The sequence below is a fragment of the Cydia fagiglandana genome, chromosome 10 (assembly GCF_963556715.1).
Source record: "Cydia fagiglandana chromosome 10, ilCydFagi1.1, whole genome shotgun sequence".
NCBI classification, from domain to species: Eukaryota; Metazoa; Arthropoda; class Insecta; order Lepidoptera; family Tortricidae; genus Cydia; species Cydia fagiglandana.
In genome coordinates, this window is record NC_085941.1 from 13,964,604 (window position 1) to 13,983,195 (window position 18,592).

General features: G+C 39.6%; 1 protein-coding gene across 2 annotated transcripts in view; it reads left to right on the forward strand.

The window, feature by feature from the left end:
• Positions 1-17,963, forward strand: part of LOC134667963 (early growth response protein 2-like) — an 81,475-nt gene extending 63,512 nt beyond the window's left edge. Inside the window, exons 1-2 of one of the 2 annotated variants that reach the window (XM_063525400.1) lie at positions 14,224-14,672; positions 16,529-17,963. In XM_063525400.1, coding sequence (XP_063381470.1) covers positions 14,477-14,672; positions 16,529-17,418 — 1,086 coding nt within the window. In that variant the 5' untranslated portion in view covers positions 14,224-14,476 and the 3' untranslated portion in view covers positions 17,419-17,963. Of the gene's footprint in view, positions 1-14,223; positions 14,673-16,528 lie in introns of those variants that run through there. The other variant, XM_063525399.1, reaches the window with a different exon arrangement.
• The last annotated feature ends 629 nt before the right edge of the window (positions 17,964-18,592 follow it).

An 18,592-nucleotide genomic window follows, 5' to 3' on the forward strand; every position in this document is an offset into this window, starting at 1 on the left:
TGACATGTACTGGGACCGCGTCGAGGACCAGTAGATACATTTACCTTAATTCGGTCCAGCGATCAACGTGGTAAGTGATTGCAATGTCGCCGTGTGACGCGCGGGAGATGTTGCCAGCATTACTGTCCGATGAGCGCGCGCTATTCCGCGCGTTTGCATCACTGCGCTATTTCGGCGCGCGTTATCGGTCAACGCTGGGCGCCCGCGCACCCTGGGCGGGCGGCAATTCAAGTCCTATGTCCTATATGGCACTTCGGTTGGACCATGACTAAGCAGAGTACATAGATACTCTGCAATAATAGCTACGAGTACGTTATAATTTCACTATTTATTATTTAACACATTCACTGCCCCCGACGCACATGTGCGTCCACCGTCATACAAGTTTGTTCCTAGGCCACGCCCCCTGGCAGTGAATGCTTTAAGAGAATTATGCAATAAGTACCTACATACGTTAAAAGATGAACAAGTTCTAAAAAGTTTTCAATAGATTTGGAAAATTATTGGAGACTCCTGGAAAACTTACAGAAAATGGAAAATCCACAACACAAGTTCCTGAGACGTGCTGGGAACATAAGTAGGTATATGTATGTAGATGATCGACCGACACCTATCTGTTATCTGCACTTTTCTACTTCATATATACTGAACTGAAAAAATCCCCTGAAAATCAGTAGATAAAACAATCGATAACCGATATTGCATTCTATGAATAGAAACGTTCAAATATAAACGAAGTCAGTGGTTCTATTTTAGTTCGCTATTGGCATCGTGACCGCTTGCAGTATGGAAAGGGGAATTGTTAGCTGCTGTTAATACTTTCGCCGTCCAAAACCAAGATAGGTTTGACCTCAAGCTTCGAAACAATACTTAATGTGCAATCGGAGAAAGAGACTAGAAGGAGAATTTATCTTTAGCATACCGGACTAACGTTCAGGACCTTGTAACGTAGACATTTTCTTAGATTTTAAATTAATATTTTTGGGTTGAATTCCTTTTCTTATTTCAACGATTTTAACAATATCCCAAACTAACTCGATTGATTGCACTTCTTTGCATAATCTGTTGCATTCAGATGCACCTTTTGATGCTTATCTGTTGTCGGGGTTGTCATATAAGTAAAAATAATTAAAACTTGAGATATTTATGTTGTCACTCCAGGAAAACTTTGTATGATTTAGGTATGATTTTTATAGATAGAAAATAATTTTGATGTAAAACAAAACATAGAAATTACAGACTGACAAAGGGGCTCTGAAATGAAACATTATTAGATTTAATGATAAAAATATATTTCTTAGGCTCAAGAGTGAGTTGTTAAGTTAATCAGTTCAGAAATTTCGAAGGATTTGTGTCTTCAGGGATTGGCACCCTACTTTTGTTTTTTGCCTTTTGTTCTCAAGATATGAGGAGGTCATTCTGAGGTGACATGCACTTTTGATGTGTGGACCCCTCCGGGGACGCACGCTCGCATGAGCCCTATTTTGTGATAAGACCACACATTCCACAGGGTGGTCAAAATGGTGGAAGCAGTTCGAGTCCTTCGGTGTGTTCCACTGAAGTTGACTCCTGCTCGAGGGAAGGGAGCGCTCCGCCAGAAGTCCTAACAGCTTCCAGTGCGGTGAGCTAAATTTCGAATTGTTTCATTTTTTCTCTAGCGGCCATAAAGGGCATCGGCTAATATTTCCTTTTCTCGCTTTGCAGGAGCCGGGATGTTTCTAGATGTTTCTAGAAGCTTTTGATGTTTCTAGATGTTTCTAGAAGCTTTTGATGTTTCTAGAAGTTTCAAGATGTTTCGAATTTGAAGATTTAAAATGATGCTGTGGGATCTGCCCCACGTCATCTGCACTGGCCGGCTCCAACCAGGTTAGCAGTCAGCTTCCCGGGGATAGGCGAGGTCACTCCCCGCTGCTCCAGGTCCGGTAGCAGTTTTTGAGGTCGGTCCGATGCATCTTTAATTTTTAAATTGCGTCTCCGCTCGGCTACAAATTTAAAATGTGATTTAGAGCAATAGTTATTTTAATTTAAAGTTTTGAAAGTTCTGGTGCATAAAACTTAGGTATTTCGAAATTTAGTTTTTAGTAATTAATTAATTGGTATAAACCTTATAACATGAACCTGTGAAGCGACCCAGCTTTGCCACTGAGCTTTTACACTATAACTTTAGGTTAATAAAGTTTGTTAGATATAAATTTGTTTAATTGTTTCTCCTCTTAGCTTTCCTACAGCAAGGTTTCCATTTAGTTTATTTTATTAAATTTTGATTTAAATTTTATTTTGTTAACATGGCTGTTTCCATTTTAGACAAGCCGGAGCTTTTCAATAATTTATTTTACCCCCTTTCAAAACACCCGTGTTACAATGGCGCCCAAGAATTTTTCAGGTTTCTAAATAATTACTTGCTGCAGGAAAAGTCTAGACTTATTTTTATGCACCAGAAAATAATTTTGTTTCACTCACCTTTTGTAGAGTATTTTGTTACATTTCAAAGATTTTTTGGGTATTGCATACCATAATTGGGGCATTTGCTCACATTTATGCTGTTTTCTGCACATTTACATGTAATTATTTTCGAAAATCATAGAATTTTGTATGATACATTTTGAGGTTAGAAAATTTTGCTGACTTGATAGATGTCAATAACACGTGTTGCATTTTTAGTAAATTTGGATACTATTTTGAAGTTTTGACACTAGTTTTCATTTGCTTTCACATTTAATATTTAATTTAAATTAAAAAATAAGAATTTTTTATTTTGTAACATAAGAGTACACAATTTTGCCACTTGGGATCACTTGTAGTAAATTATATTTAGTCCGAGATTTCATATTCTAGGAGAAAAATGTGTGGATTTTAGTAGAATGTTGTTTTGTGATTTTTATAGATTTGATGGAACTGCACTTTCACAAGTGTTTTATAGTGAATTTTGTAAATTTTTGTTTTAACAGTTAAGCCGGAAGGCATAGTAATTTAACCACATAACAAGTATTGTTAAGGAAAACAATAGTTATATTAACATAATTTAATTTCATTTTCTTACACAGCACTGTTTTTGTAAACATGAAGCACCAGAAATTTCAATGCAGTAGCATATTTAGTAAATAAAAGTTGAAACACAACACTTAATTTCACAGCTTATTGATAAATGAATTTATTTAGGAAGGTCAAAGCAAATCAGGAGCTCTTCCTAGGTCCAAGGAGCTGTGGTAGCAGTGTTGGCATTTTATTCTTCAGAACTCTCTGCATAGCCGCAGGGGAAACAGTTTATTATGGAAGTCTGGTCTGGCAGTAGTGTCCGGCAAGCTTCTTGTGGTGTTTCATGATCATTTAACTTCTTAAAGGAAGATATTCTTCTTCGGCGTGTTAGCGCTTATAGTTCCAGAACAATAGACATGATTTCATTTTCAAAATTAGAAATTCCTGTGATCCGGCTGTCCAGTTGTAGAAATGACTGGATGCTTTTCGTTTTTGTAGTGGTAATATCCAAATTCAGCACGGTTTTGATGTAATCTGTAACAAGTTCACTTCAATTTTGAGTTGCAATACAAATTTTTGGTTAGTTTAGTTTATTTGACTTTGAAATGACATTTAGCGTTGATTTTGAAGGGAGAGGGATAATCGTATGAAATAAGATGATTCCTGATCTCATGATTTAATGTTTTACCTGTATTTTTGGTAGTTTTCGGTTAACTCTGTGTAGTTTTGAGTCGCTGATTTAGCGTATTTAATATTTACAGTAATTCGAGTTTTTAACGGTACTTCACACAACGTAAGTCTTGTGTTTCATATTAGATGGTAATTTTCCAAATTATAATGGTGTTTGCAACCAAAGTTTTGTTCTTTGTAGTTTAAAGTGCAAAGTAAGGTTAAGCCATGAAATTGTTTTTTTTTGACACAGAGTAAGGGTGCGTTCGGAAACGCGTAAACTTTAGTGTGTTTTCTTTAATTCGTAACGAGTTCAGCGTTTATAAAAACGCTCGTTTTTGGAAGATCATTTTGTAATTTGTTTAAATATTGATATTTATTTAGTTAAATACAATATAGTTTTATGGTTTAGAACGTTACGAAATTTGCTTTTAGCACTCAAATTTAATGAGATAAATTGTTTTGAAGTAGTTTTTTTATTTAGACCTTATTTCGCCAAGAATACAGTTTGTAATCTCGGTTTGAGAATTGGCGGGAATTTCGAATAAGGCTGGCATGTTTAGAATTTTGACACAAGTTTTGGTAGGTTTTCAAGAAGGTGGTATTTTCCAAGGCCTCGCCTACACAAGAACGTTTTGTTTCACGGTTGTCTCGTATGGAGTGTTGGATATTATGGTAAAATATCCAATCACGACTTTATGCACGGTACGTGGTGAACAGCACTGACTGTATTCACTACTAATTTTGTTGCGGGGATGGAAGAACGGGATTTGTAATGCGTGAAGTATGGTAGGGGCGACAGATGAGATATGAACGGTATGGTAAAGTGCGTGATGTATAAATGGGGCGAAACAACTTGCTCACTTTTAAGGTCAGAGCGAGTCCTTAACATAGCCAAAGGTTTGGATTTCGGTAGTAGGTTTCGAGTGCTTACCACACTCGAGCACGGTTTTGTGCAATTTTGCGTATTTGTGGCTACGCATTTGGTCGGTATGGGGTTCATACCCAGCAGTTACCATTTTTGAGGGGCTGTTTTAAATTGGGTTCTTGCTTTTTTGGACATATCGACCGCGGTACCCCTTTTGGTTTGGTACCTTTTGTTTATCGTGTTGACGATCCAATGAGCCATTTTTGAAGGCATTGGAACGGCACTCGGTGTCTCCGCCACCTTTTTCATGCCTGCTACCGCAATGCAACTCAGTCAAATGGTTGTAGTTTTTTCAGTTTAGTATGGTTTTAGAGTTTAGGGGAGTTATCCTTGGACGCACGACCCCTCGTCTTGTACCAGTCGTCGTGCCGCCAAGGACGACAAACCACTCACCTGCTATATACCTCGTTTTTGTTTAGGTATACCATTTTTTTTGTTTTGGTTTTTGATTCCGGAGAGTTGGGGGGACAGGTGCCGTCGGAAGGTCAAACTGCAACTGCAGTCGCATTATTTTATAAAAACTAGTGCATATGTCAATTTTTGGGATCAGGTTGCCAAATCTCTGCGCTAAATCGAGATCGATCACGTGTCTCAAAATCACATGACACTGGTTAAGGGTTAACCCTAACACTTGATGCGCCCGCGCTCGCGTAACCAATAAGAATCCACGGCACTATTTGCGCTCGCTGCATAGATGACTTTAGTGCCCGATATAATGACTTGCACACGTGACACGGGAATGATTCATGTGATCAGCTGAAGACTTTGCCCAGACTGCTGGTCTCTTCGCCTACTCGGATTTCTTTTACGATAGGGACTGTTTTAGGGAAGGCATTTAATATATTTTATTAATACGAACTTCATTGTCAAATATTATTCGACAAATCAAAATACACTTCGATTTTTTGAAAATACTACCTACTGCATACATGAGAATTTCTATAATACTTTGGTTCAAATTTGTGTAGTTCTACCTAGGAATTCTAAACGTACAAGTAGAACAACTTTGTATTTAGTGTGATATCATAAGCAAAAAAAAATTAATTGCACGCCTGGGATGCTCACTCTGAGTAACGTCAAAGTTCCATGACCTATCAAAGTTTTGCCAAACTAAAACTGAATCTATTTCAACATTCCGGACGTCCACGATTTTTCAGTTATTGTGATGACAGACTGCAAAAATTGTATCTCTGTGAACGTGTTCTAGAAATATTCTGTTGATCTGCCACATAATTGCCAAATCGCTACTAAATACACCGTCCTCCGCTGGTCCAGCCATCCACTCACCGACCCTGCCCTAGGCCAATGTGAGCCGTTGTCTGCAAAAGTTGTAGCCTCGGAACTCATCCAAAAGCTATTCTAATGAACTATCAAAATATTTTCAAATCACTACTACTTGTACTTACATTGTACGTCCTCGATTGACCCAGTCGTCCACCCACCACCGGCGCTTGGGCCGTGGGAAGCGCCCGAGAGCCCGCTGTTTGTATACTCATTGAACACACGAGGTGACAAATATGACTCACTGACTACTGGTTTTCAAAACTATCATCCTTTCTCTGATCCGTTTTCATAGTCCAAAATTTCAAATGACGCGGCTCGTACATAATTGCAAATCTACGAGACTAAACTGACAGCGCAAGTGTGAGAAATAGGTACCTATAACGTTAATATTTTCGTTGTAGCTTCGCTGCCCCCGGCGGCGGCCGCTAATAGTCAAATGCAATTGACCTTACGGTCAAGCTAGTTGTTAAAGGACGATAAAAGGATTAGTAAAATACATTCTTTTAAATTTCTTATTTAAAATTGTAACAAATTTTTACAGTTTAACAGTTCAGTAATTGTACTTATCAGTTTTTTCTACAATAAACAGAATAGGTACAAGGTACAAAGTTCATATCTAATACATCCGCTCCTGAAATAACTCGTAAGTAGGTAAGTACTTAACAAAAAACGAATGTACAGAAAAATAGAGCGTATATAGGAAAAATGGTTTATTCATATCCCATCAAAAACATAAATGTAAAAAAGGAGAGCCAAGTTCAATACAAAAATTATGCTTGGCTGTGGGGTTCGCCGCAAAAAGAATGGAGATTTAAATGAGTGCCAAGTTCTATGCAAAATCCAAATATGTATTTATAGGAACAAAATAACATTATAAACAAGTATTAAACTCTATTTCTTTGCTTTATTGGATACCTATAACAATTGCTGTTATTTAAAAAAAATGCGAGATCTTAAAGCAGGTTAGATTTGACTTGGCCAGTTTTCATTACATCAATCATTTTATAAAGTTATTCAACATATATATTTTGTAATTCTGATAAAAACTGGCCAAGCCAAATCTAACCTACTTTAAGATCTCACATTTTTTTTAAATAACAGCAATTGTTATAGGTATCCAATAAAGCAAAGAAATAGAGTTTAATACTTGTTTATAATGTTATTTTGTTCCTATAAATACATATTTGGATTTTGCATAGAACTTGGCACTCATTTAAATCTCCATTCTTTTTGCGGCGAACCCCACAGCCAAGCATAATTTTTGTATTGAACTTGGCTCTCCTTTTTTACATTTATGTTTTTGATGGGATATCAATACTTTTTGTAAAGAAAACTAGGCAGGTATTGAGATTTAATGTTTTTTCTTGTGTTTCCGCTGCATGTTTTTTACTTCTGTTCTTTGTATTAATTATGTGGTGCCGCGCGCCGCCAACGACACACCGTGGGCCGGTTGTTTAGCGCGTATTACAGGTTTTTTGTATGGGGACCCCCCCTATTTTTTAACTTTTTTTATTTTTAGATTTTTTCCTACGCTTACACACAATTACCGAGCTGGATTCCAAATTTCATCCTTCTAGGTCATCTGGAAGTAGGTTAGGTTTAGGTACTATATGTCAGTCACAATAAAAAAGAAATTTGTATGGGAACCCCCCCTATTTATTAACTTTTTTTGTTTTTAGATTTTTTCCTACGCTTACACACAATAACCGAGCTGGATTCCAAATTTCATCCTTCTAGGTCATCTGGAAGTAGGTTAGGTTTAGGTACTTATATGTCAGTCACAATAAAAAATGTTTTTTTTGTATGGGGACCCCCCCTATTTTATAACTTTTTTTAATTTTTAGATTTTTTCCTACGCTTTCACACAATAACTGAGCTGGATTCCAAATTTCATCCTTCTAGGTCATCTGGAAGTAGGTTAGGTTTAGGTACTATAGGTATGTCAGTCAGTCTTAAAATTTACGACTTTTTGACCTTCATATCTTTATAACCGTTTGAGCTAGCTTCATGAAATTTGGGCTTCTAGATGTCCTTATGGATATAATTAAACACACGTTGTTTTATGTGTTTACGTTAAAGATGTTTTGAGTTATAGAAGGGTCAAAAGTGGCACCAAGTGGTTCGTGTAATATTACACTTGGCGCTGGCTAGCCAGTTCCTTTGCTTGAACTTGGCTTGACACGCTGCCGCGTGTCTAGATAAAAACTGGCCAAGCCAAATCTAACCTACTTTAAGATCTCACATTTTTTTTAAATAACAGCAATTGTTATAGGTATCCAATAAAGCAAAGAAATAGAGTTTAATACTTGTTTATAATGTTATTTTGTTCCTATAAATACATATTTGGATTTTGCATAGAACTTGGCACTCATTTAAATCTCCATTCTTTTTGCGGCGAACCCCACAGCCAAGCATAATTTTTGTATTGAACTTGGCTCTCCTTTTTTACATTTATGTTTTTGATGGGATATCAATACTTTTTGTAAAGAAAACTAGGCAGGTATTGAGATTTAATGTTTTTTCTTGTGTTTCCGCTGCATGTTTTTTACTTCTGTTCTTTGTATTAATTATGTGGTGCCGCGCGCCGCCAACGACACACCGTGGGCCGGTTGTTTAGCGCGTATTACAGGTTTTTTGTATGGGGACCCCCCCTATTTTTTAACTTTTTTTATTTTTAGATTTTTTCCTACGCTTACACACAATTACCGAGCTGGATTCCAAATTTCATCCTTCTAGGTCATCTGGAAGTAGGTTAGGTTTAGGTACTATATGTCAGTCACAATAAAAAAGAAATTTGTATGGGAACCCCCCCTATTTATTAACTTTTTTTGTTTTTAGATTTTTTCCTACGCTTACACACAATAACCGAGCTGGATTCCAAATTTCATCCTTCTAGGTCATCTGGAAGTAGGTTAGGTTTAGGTACTTATATGTCAGTCACAATAAAAAATGTTTTTTTTGTATGGGGACCCCCCCTATTTTATAACTTTTTTTAATTTTTAGATTTTTTCCTACGCTTTCACACAATAACTGAGCTGGATTCCAAATTTCATCCTTCTAGGTCATCTGGAAGTAGGTTAGGTTTAGGTACTATAGGTATGTCAGTCAGTCTTAAAATTTACGACTTTTTGACCTTCATATCTTTATAACCGTTTGAGCTAGCTTCATGAAATTTGGGCTTCTAGATGTCCTTATGGATATAATTAAACACACGTTGTTTTATGTGTTTACGTTAAAGATGTTTTGAGTTATAGAAGGGTCAAAAGTGGCACCAAGTGGTTCGTGTAATATTACACTTGGCGCTGGCTAGCCAGTTCCTTTGCTTGAACTTGGCTTGACACGCTGCCGCGTGTCTAGAACACTTGGCGCTGGCTAGCCAGTTCCTTTGCTTGAACTTGGCTTGACACGCTGCCGCGTGTCTAGATACCCAAAGTAACTAATGTAATCCGAAATAAACGAAAAGGAGCAATAACAGGGCTGTAAAGTACCTGCGAGAAAAACAACTTTCCGAAGCTGTTTACGCAGACTGCGAGAACTAAGTTATCCTGCCAAGCCCGAAACAGCAACATAAACTCGCTTTAGGTACTCATTTCACAACAATAGCAGACTTGTTTACGCAATTAAACATTCATAACAGGCCAAGTCGATATGAATAAACGCGTTGGAAATAGACAACGGTCATTGAAGCGCTGTGGAAATAGCACCCCGCCTCCGGACCAAAAGCAGTCAAGTTAAATTTAGAGCGATTCCCACAGAACCGTTTTCATCTAGTGATTCACCTGCTGAAAGCTCGATTGTTCGCATTTTACGTCAATTGGTTGCGTGGTGTTTACGAGCCGGGAGCGTCAGCTGACGGCCAGGAATAGCCCTGACATCGCGGCCACGCTATGCCGGCTGCGCGAGCGCACCCACAAATAGCGCGCTATAATTAGACCGCAGTGAAATCGTGGGTTTGTTATTTTTCTTTATCGTCTCCGTTACGCGATAATTGGGTTAGCGGCTGCATGTGGGCCCGAGGCGTCGGCGTGTCTCGTGCGCTGGGGCTGCCCAGCACCCACCACCGAGCGGCCGTTGTCGCCCGCCACCGCAGCTACTCGTCTCATTGCTTATTAATGTCGCGCCGACATACATTTCAAAGTAAAACCATAGACCACCCCGAAGTTACAGTACTCAAAACTCGTTAGGGAGCCGAGTCGTCCCACGTTGCAAGATTCTGCGTAGACACCTAATGTCCATGTTTTATCGTATTTTATAACAGGTTACAGGTAACTATATTCACCCATAAACCCATATGTTTGTAAACAAGCCAATCATTGCAATAAAATAATAATCATTTACCACCAGCAACATGCTATCACTGCCTCAATAGATATAAATAACGACGGTTAGGTTCGTACGATTTGTGCCTTACTAGAAGTCGTTGAATTCAGAATATCGTTTCCTGCTCGCAATGGCAGATTCCGTTAGTTTTTACAATGTTTACCAGCCTTATTGTGTCAACAGTTTGCGGTCATGGAGGTGTAGGATTCGAGTGGGCGCGACCTGCTAATGCGAACAAGATCAAGGCGATCCATGCCAAACACTTGAAAGGATAACACTCAAGCATGCATGCATATTCATACTTTAAAACTAACTCATGTTCACGGGGGTAAAATTTAGTTTTGTGAATAAATATAATAATGCCAACCTAAAAGTGGGGTGCTTTTCATTAGATTTTCATCAAAAAACGATAGACGTCAAATGCCGTCGTTGTCACGATTTTGCGTTGACGTCAATTGGCGTCTGTGGCGTTCAAAAGGTTAAGGTAATGTCCTATAATATTCATTTACTTATTTATTTTTATTCCGAGCCTTACATATTTAATTCTAACCTCATAATTATGAACATGAAGTGCTTACGGGATCTTGAACATCACTGTCATAAACCAATCCGATTGCAATTTAATTCCCATCGAGGTATAGTTGGCAGTTACTTGATTAAATGCCCTGCGTTGTTGGTAACTAAGTTCATGAAGGAGTATATTGCACTACAGTCTGAACGCTATTCGGGCTCAGCTCTACGAATAAGTTTGTGACGGATAGGTATTGTTAAAGGGTGACGCTTAGACATAGGATGAACCATTTAACTAAAGACTAGTCTGGAAATTGTGTTTCATCTAGGTATTTTAACTACCAGCTCGGAAAGGTTTTCTTTCAGTATACCTAGCTGCGAAAAAGGCCAGTCAAATTAGGTAAAAAAAAGCGTTTTAAGGAAATTCCCAGCAAGCTGGAAATCTTTTATTCTTCTTCCTCGATTCCTCATGACTGAGGGTCGCGACCACATGAGGTCGTTATTTTGTGCACCAAGGCTCTCCATTCTACACGATTTTCCGCCTTCCTGCCTGTGTAGATCCCTGGCAGGCCTTTTTTACAATGTCCACCCAGCGGGTTGGTGGATGTCCACTATCCCGTCTTCCATCCACCATGCCAACCATAATGCGCTTTTCAAAGTTGTCCGGCTCCCGTCTGGCCACGTGTCCAAAGTAATTAAGGATCCGCTGGAGGCAAATGGCTGATAATCTTTTATTAGGTACCTTCATTTGGTCCTATAAATGGGTATAATCCGAGTTGGCTCCATCTCAGGAGGTGTGGTGTGGATACATTTGAGAGCTTTGGACTGACAAACCCATTCGATATAGATCGAACCCAACATTTTTTGACATGAATTTTATAGCTATTTAATTCTAGTTATTTTATTGTACATTAATGTTAATATTCGAGCACAATCTTGTATTGTTATATGAATAAAAAATATGAATATGAATTAGTGTAGTAAATAAAGGTAGTGGACCCCGCAGTAATTCCTCAGCCAGAAAAAACTTTACAGTATGATAAAGTATCAATAAATAAAAAGTATTGTATAAATTTCCAAAGAATAATAATAATAGAATTTTGGACACGGCGCGTATAGTACGTCGATTCCTCACTCTGCGGCCCTGACCACCGGCAGCTTGGGCCCTGCCCCGCTGCCGGCGGCACCCTAGGTTAGGTTTTTTATAATGTGTTTATAATTTTTTTTATTGTTTTGTAAGTGTTTTTATATTTTACTTTTATATTCATATTATAATTAACCTAACTTAAGAAGAAAAATAAATAAAGAGAATAATAATAGAATTAAAGTAAATACCTAAAGTCTTAAATCGTTAATATCTTTTTACGGAAAAATTTCACCAGACATATTCATGTAACGTAATATTGCAACAATATATGATATATCAAAAAAATATCCCAGCAGAAATACCAGTATTAATAAAATATAATTTTTGGCGTGTCTTGGACCGGAAAATTGCTCAGTCAAATTTTTTCACTGGAATGCCATTTTATTGCCGTTTTATACCTACAAAATGAAAATCTAAAAATTTTGCACTCTCAGTTTTTAATAGTTCTATAATAGATACATTTGGGTACGCATTTTTTTTGGATTTTTTTACCCACTGCGCCAAATTATATTCTAAGATCATATGTGACGTCCCACGGGTAAAGGTACCTTGTGGCGGATGGCGCTTACGCTATTATTAACGCCGCTCCAATATTATTGCGGTGCTAAGCGACGTAAGCGTCAGCCGCCATAAGGTACCTTGTTCCGTGGAACGTCACATATAAGAAGATAAAAATGACAGAGCAATTATCCGATGAAAATGAGCGTCAAAAAAAGGAATTATCATAAAAAAATATTTTCACGTTTGACAAAACTTTTAGATTTTTTTCTAGTATCACATACTGATACAAATAACTTATTTTGTAAAATAATTTTGGACTGAGGAATTACTCGGTTCAATACATAATCAGATTTGTTTTTACCTAACTTAGGAGTGTTTTTTTATATTTATATGTTAGTCTCGGCTCATACTATACAATAACCAAGCTAAATTTCATCGACTGAGAAATTAATGCATAGGTCTCCATACAACAACTTGCTTCATTTACTACACTATATACCAAAACAAGAAATACAAAGTGGCGGCCATTTTTTACAATCTTTGACTACGAATACATATTATAGTATCTTTTGGATCCGCAGATGTCAATTTTAATCAGGATAAGATCAAATTTTCCGTCGGACGTAATTGGACTACAAGCAAAAAACAGAAAAAGAGTAAAAAAAATTCCACAACTCCTGGAATGGAGCAAACTTGGATTACACTAATTTAGAACCAAATTAAGGTACAGGAATTAATTCCTGAAAAAATCTAATTGACTGGCCTATTTGCTAACATTAAAATAATGTTCCTATTCAACCTATTATTCGAACGATTTGGTAACTTAAGTATAATATCTGTTTTTTTTATCAGAGTAGGTACAGTCAGCCAAGAATGTGGTTTACCACTTTTCGACTCTATCAATCAGACGATAGAGTCGAAAAATGGCAAACCACTTTCTTGGCTGACCGTACCTACTATCTTAATAACATGGATTTCCCGGTATGTAGCGGAAATGCTTCGTAGAGGCAAAACGACAACGCGTCGTGATTATCGCTGAATGAGTTAATAAAAATACAAAAATCACTGTCTACCTATAAGATTTGACTCTCCCTCGATTCCCCATGGATCCCATCATCAGTATTAGGTTTTTGATAAAAACGGCACCAATCCGTAAACTGTATTACTTTTACTTAGTCAGAAAAATAATTTTCAAAATCTCTTTAAAATGACAGAGTTCTGAGTAATAAACATAAAAAGAAAAAAAAAACATACAACCAAATTGAGAACAATTTAGGATTTTGAAGTCGGTTAAAAAACGAATGAAATTCTTACTAATATGTACCCACTCCTTTTTGCAAAGGAGTCAGAAGATTAGATTATAATTGCTACTCGTATCTCTACTATTAAAACTGATTTGTACTATTTTCTTTTACTGAGGTGTGCAATAAAGTTATTTTGTTGAATACTTATAAAATTCAATTTTATAACTTACATTTAAATAATAACGAACAATGAATAGGTGCCTACATTAGTCATTCTTTTATATAATGTTGAATTTCAAGAAATGATTCATGCAACAAAGTGAGTATACCTTCCTAAGTAGAGCTAGTAGAGTCATGTTTTAAAGGATCTAAAAAAAATATTATTAATTTTATTTTTTTTAATTTTATAATAAGGTTATTAAAATATTGTGATATATTAAACTAGGTAAATACTACTTGTTGTCACAACGCATCTAAAAATATTTACATCAATCGTGCCCATAAAACTACATATCGAGACAGCTCTATCGAACGGGCCAAGTCAAAGTTGAATGAAGTTGCGGTCCTCGGAAGCATACGCGACGGAATCGGAGGCTGCTCGGCTCGTGCCTGGCGGCGGCAGCGCGCGGCGGGCGGCGGGCGGGCGCCCGGGGTGGCGCGGGCGGTGGGCGGGCCGGGCGGTGACGTCAGCGCCGGGGGGGCGCAGCGCCGCGCGATTGGCGGAGCGGCGCGCGCCGCTACCGAATATGGGACCGCTTCTCCATTGATAAAACTGCGACGCGGGGTCGCGCGGAGCCAGTCCCCTTCGCACCGGCCGCGCGAGAGGCCGTTTTCACGCTGGCGTTGTTCGTAATTCCGCTCGGCCAGTGGGCCGAGGAGCAGGTGGTGCCCGACGGCATGGGCACGGACGCGGAGCCCCCGATGGGGGCTCACCTCCTGTCCCTGGCCGACATGGGCTTGGGTTTCGACTGCCCCATCAAGCCGGCGCCTGCGCCCGCGCTGGGTCACATGCCGGCGGACCTCAACACGCCGGTGTCCACGTCAGACCTGCCGGCGTTCTTCCCGAGTCTGCTGGAGCCCCCGCCGATATCAGGTGCGACCCTGGTCACTCGTATGCGCCGGAACGTATGCGGCCCGCGCCCCCGCACCCGATAACGTTGTAAATAAACAATGCGATTTCTTCCCGTTGCGTGTCCTTCGCTGTCCTTCACATTCATTGAGCCGTAATATTGCCTCGTTTATAAATTAATTCACGCGTTGTTACAAAGTTTAGTGTTTTAATGTTAGTGAGAAATGGAAAGTCCTATCCCGTGGCCGGTCGGATCGATGCGCGACGTTGAATGAAACTCGAGTTTGTGAATCGTCTGCTGTTTGACTTCCTCCCTTCGTAAATTCTTAGATTGTGTTTCTTCGTAATATAATCATATGTGATGAAATGTGTATTTTGTGCCAGTGTTTATAGTGAAAATTCACTATTCGTGGTGAAACTTAAGACCCTATTGGGCAACCGGGTGAATATATATGCAAAGATTTTTTCTGATTAGACTTCAACGCGTTTTCAAAACCGCTTTCACATATTTTCTCATTCAGATTTTCCTTGCGTCAAAACTTAACTTGGATAACATTCTTAAATTATGTTTTGAATACTACTCTTTTAAATTTTATACCGAACTGAAATCAATTTTTAAACAACTCTACAATTTAAAAAAGTTATAATAATTTAATCATAAATGTGCATGATTTCAGTTCAATTTGACCTACGAATAACAGAGTTCTAAATGCAAGATTAGTATTTAAAAGTACATAGTAATACCGTTTCAAACTAAAAAGATATCCGATCATTAATTGAACGGATATTTTTTAGTTTAACTTTGGTATTCATGTTCAATAATTAGTAATGTATTGTGATAGTGGCACAAATACCGTAGCAGCAACTCTGTTTGCCGTTTAAGAATTTCCGATTAGGATGTGAAATCTGACAGATGGGTGCGTAGCCCGTTGGTCGGCGACGGGCGGCGCGCGCGCTGGTCGTCGCGGTCCTCGCCGATACCGATGCGCGCCGATACGCAACATCCTGCGGGCTATCACTTATCAGCTCTTCCGTTCGCAATCCCAGTAAATGCGTTGTAAAAGAACAAATGGGCTAGTTTTGACAGTAAAAACATGCTTTTAGTTAGTGTATTTAATGACAGCTTGATTATCAAATGATTTTATTTTTGTCTGTGATACAATATTTGCTTGAACATGCTATTAGGCTATGTATATTATGGCGCTGATAATTATACATGTAAAAATGTGTTTAAGATCGATCATGAAATATATAGTTTCATTAAAAGAAAGTACCTACCCGAAATTAACCGAAAAACAATGTTTTTCTTCCAAATGGTTTTGTTTGAAATAAAATAACAAAAGTAGTTTAAACTAAGCCATTAGTGTAAATACCTAATGTTTCCCGACGGAATAGTCATCTACGTATTTTAATAAAGGCTTAATTAATTAAAACATGGGTTATATGAAAATGGTAATGTAAAATTAATTTTCATACATCAATACTTTCAAGTAGGCTGATATAAATAAATAAGGTAGGTAGGTGTAGTCGTAAAATCCGCGAGGTAAAATAATAAGTGTAACATGAAATAAACAAAGTTGGTAGGTAAGATGATCAGTAGGTAATATGCGTGCTACGTAGGTACTCGAAAATTTCAGTTCTCGTTCTGTCTTTACAAATAAGTAACTAAAGGTAGAGGTCCTTCTATTCTTAGTAACTTTGATTTTATACGTTAACGTTTGTTTTAACTTGATCCGACCGTATCGTGTATAAATTTAATATATGGTGCGTTATTTTAGAACAAAGTTTAAATAATTTAGTTTATCTCAGATTGCTCTGACAAAGGCAGACTACTCTCGACTGAAGTGTATCAATAACAGTGCATTGTTTGCTTGTTGCAGGTAGCCTACCAGGCGATGAGTTGTCACTGGGTTGCTCCCCGCGACGCCACAAGCACGAGGCGTCGCTGTCGCCCGGCGCGCGCGCCGAGGACGCCAGCAACGCGTCCAGCGCCAGCGCCTCGCTGTACGGGCCCGCGCAGCCGCCCGCCGGCAAGCACGCGCCGTCGCCGCCACTGCAGTGGCTGCTGCCGCCCGGCCCAGGCCCGGGCGACAAGTACTACCAGGAGTACGAGGAGCGCGTCGACCTCCTCCCGCCGCCCGAGTGCCAGCCCTCCTACTGCGCGCCGCCGCAGCCCTCCTGCCCCGTGCCGTGCGAGTACCGCGCGCCGCCGCAGCACTGGGAGCAGGAGTACCAGCCCGCGCCGCAGCCCGCGCCCGGCCCCTCCGGCCTGCCCAAGCGCGAGCCCTACCCGGCGCCGCCCTCCGACCGGCCCGTGCAGCTCGCCGAGTACAACCCCTCCACGAGCAAGGGCCACGAGATCCTGTCGCAGGTGTACCAGCAGAGCGCGCAGCCGCTGCGGCTGGTCGCGGTCAAGCCGCGCAAGTACCCCAACCGGCCGAGCAAGACACCGGTGCACGAGCGGCCGTACGCCTGTCCTGTGGACGGCTGCGACCGCCGCTTCTCGCGGTCCGACGAGCTGACGAGGCACATCAGGATCCACACGGGCCAGAAGCCGTTCCAGTGCCGTATCTGCATGCGCTCGTTCAGCCGGTCGGACCACCTGACGACGCACGTTCGCACGCACACGGGCGAGAAGCCCTTCGCGTGCGACGTCTGCGGGCGCAAGTTCGCGCGCTCGGACGAGAAGAAGCGACACGCCAAGGTGCACCTCAAGCAGCGGCTGAAGCGCGAGCGCGGCGGCGCGCACGACCACCCGCCGCACCTCTAGCAGGCGGCGCCCGGCTCCGCGTCTTCACATTCCAGTGACAGTGAGCCCTCCACCTCCGACTCGGTGGACAACTGAACTTTTACTTTCACGTTGAAGTTATGAAATAATTTCATCGCCTAGCCGTAAGAATTGTCTTTAACGAAGCTTTATTAACTCTACATATGTAAATTCATTGAAATTTATATATCTTTTTATACATATTTGTAATTAATATGCTAGGAGATGATCAGCTCGATGTATTTATTTTTAATTTAGATAGGCTAATTGAATGAAATCGACTGGGAACAAGGTAGGAAGCGATGTGGCCTAAAGTGTCCTAGTAGCGCTTCTCGCAACCGATGGGTACTCGGACTCGCCCGCGCGAGCCTGTAACATATCTTCTGTCAACCGACAAGTTTGTAGCTTAACTAAAGTTGTCTCTTGCAGTGCATGCTAGTCGAGGCACAAGTCAAAACTATAGCATGAGAAAGTGATACGTAATGAGCCTATAACCACAGGTACGACCAAGGTTAGAAAAAGTTTACCTACTATTAGCCTCACACAACTAAATTCCATTACAGGTTTAAATGGTCTTACGATTAAGATAAGAGTAATGTTATGTGTCAAAGAAATGAGGTGGTGAACCTTCTCTGACCGCGACTACCTAACTTAAGTATTGTATGTTTAATGTTCTTGTACCTACTTGACGAAACTAACGTGAAACTGTGCCATTAATTTAACTTTACAACGTGCCACTGCACTTATTGTTTAATACTAAGTGTAACACGACTGCTGAATACGTGATAAATATTATTTTATTTTATATTTTCTAGTCGAAGATATGGGCATGAGAATGTCGTCTACAATATCTTACGGTATTTTTACATATGTATATTTGGTACGTTTTTCTATTTCTCGCGGTACATTAGAGAGCTGCTGTCGAGTCTTCTCTTGCTCAAAGATTTTTTAGTAACATTTGCTCAATCGCTTCTTCTGCAGGTAACAGACCTACTCTACTAACCACCCTATTAACTTACTATTCTTTCTTCTGCACTTAACCTGTTCTCGCTATATTGTTTTACGGATTTCGCTAAATATTTCTTGTTATCTTCAGTGTTTTCCCAGTGGCATATATGTTTTTAATGTTCGTATTATAGACTAATCTAGTGAAGAGGATAGTGTTAGCGTTTAAATT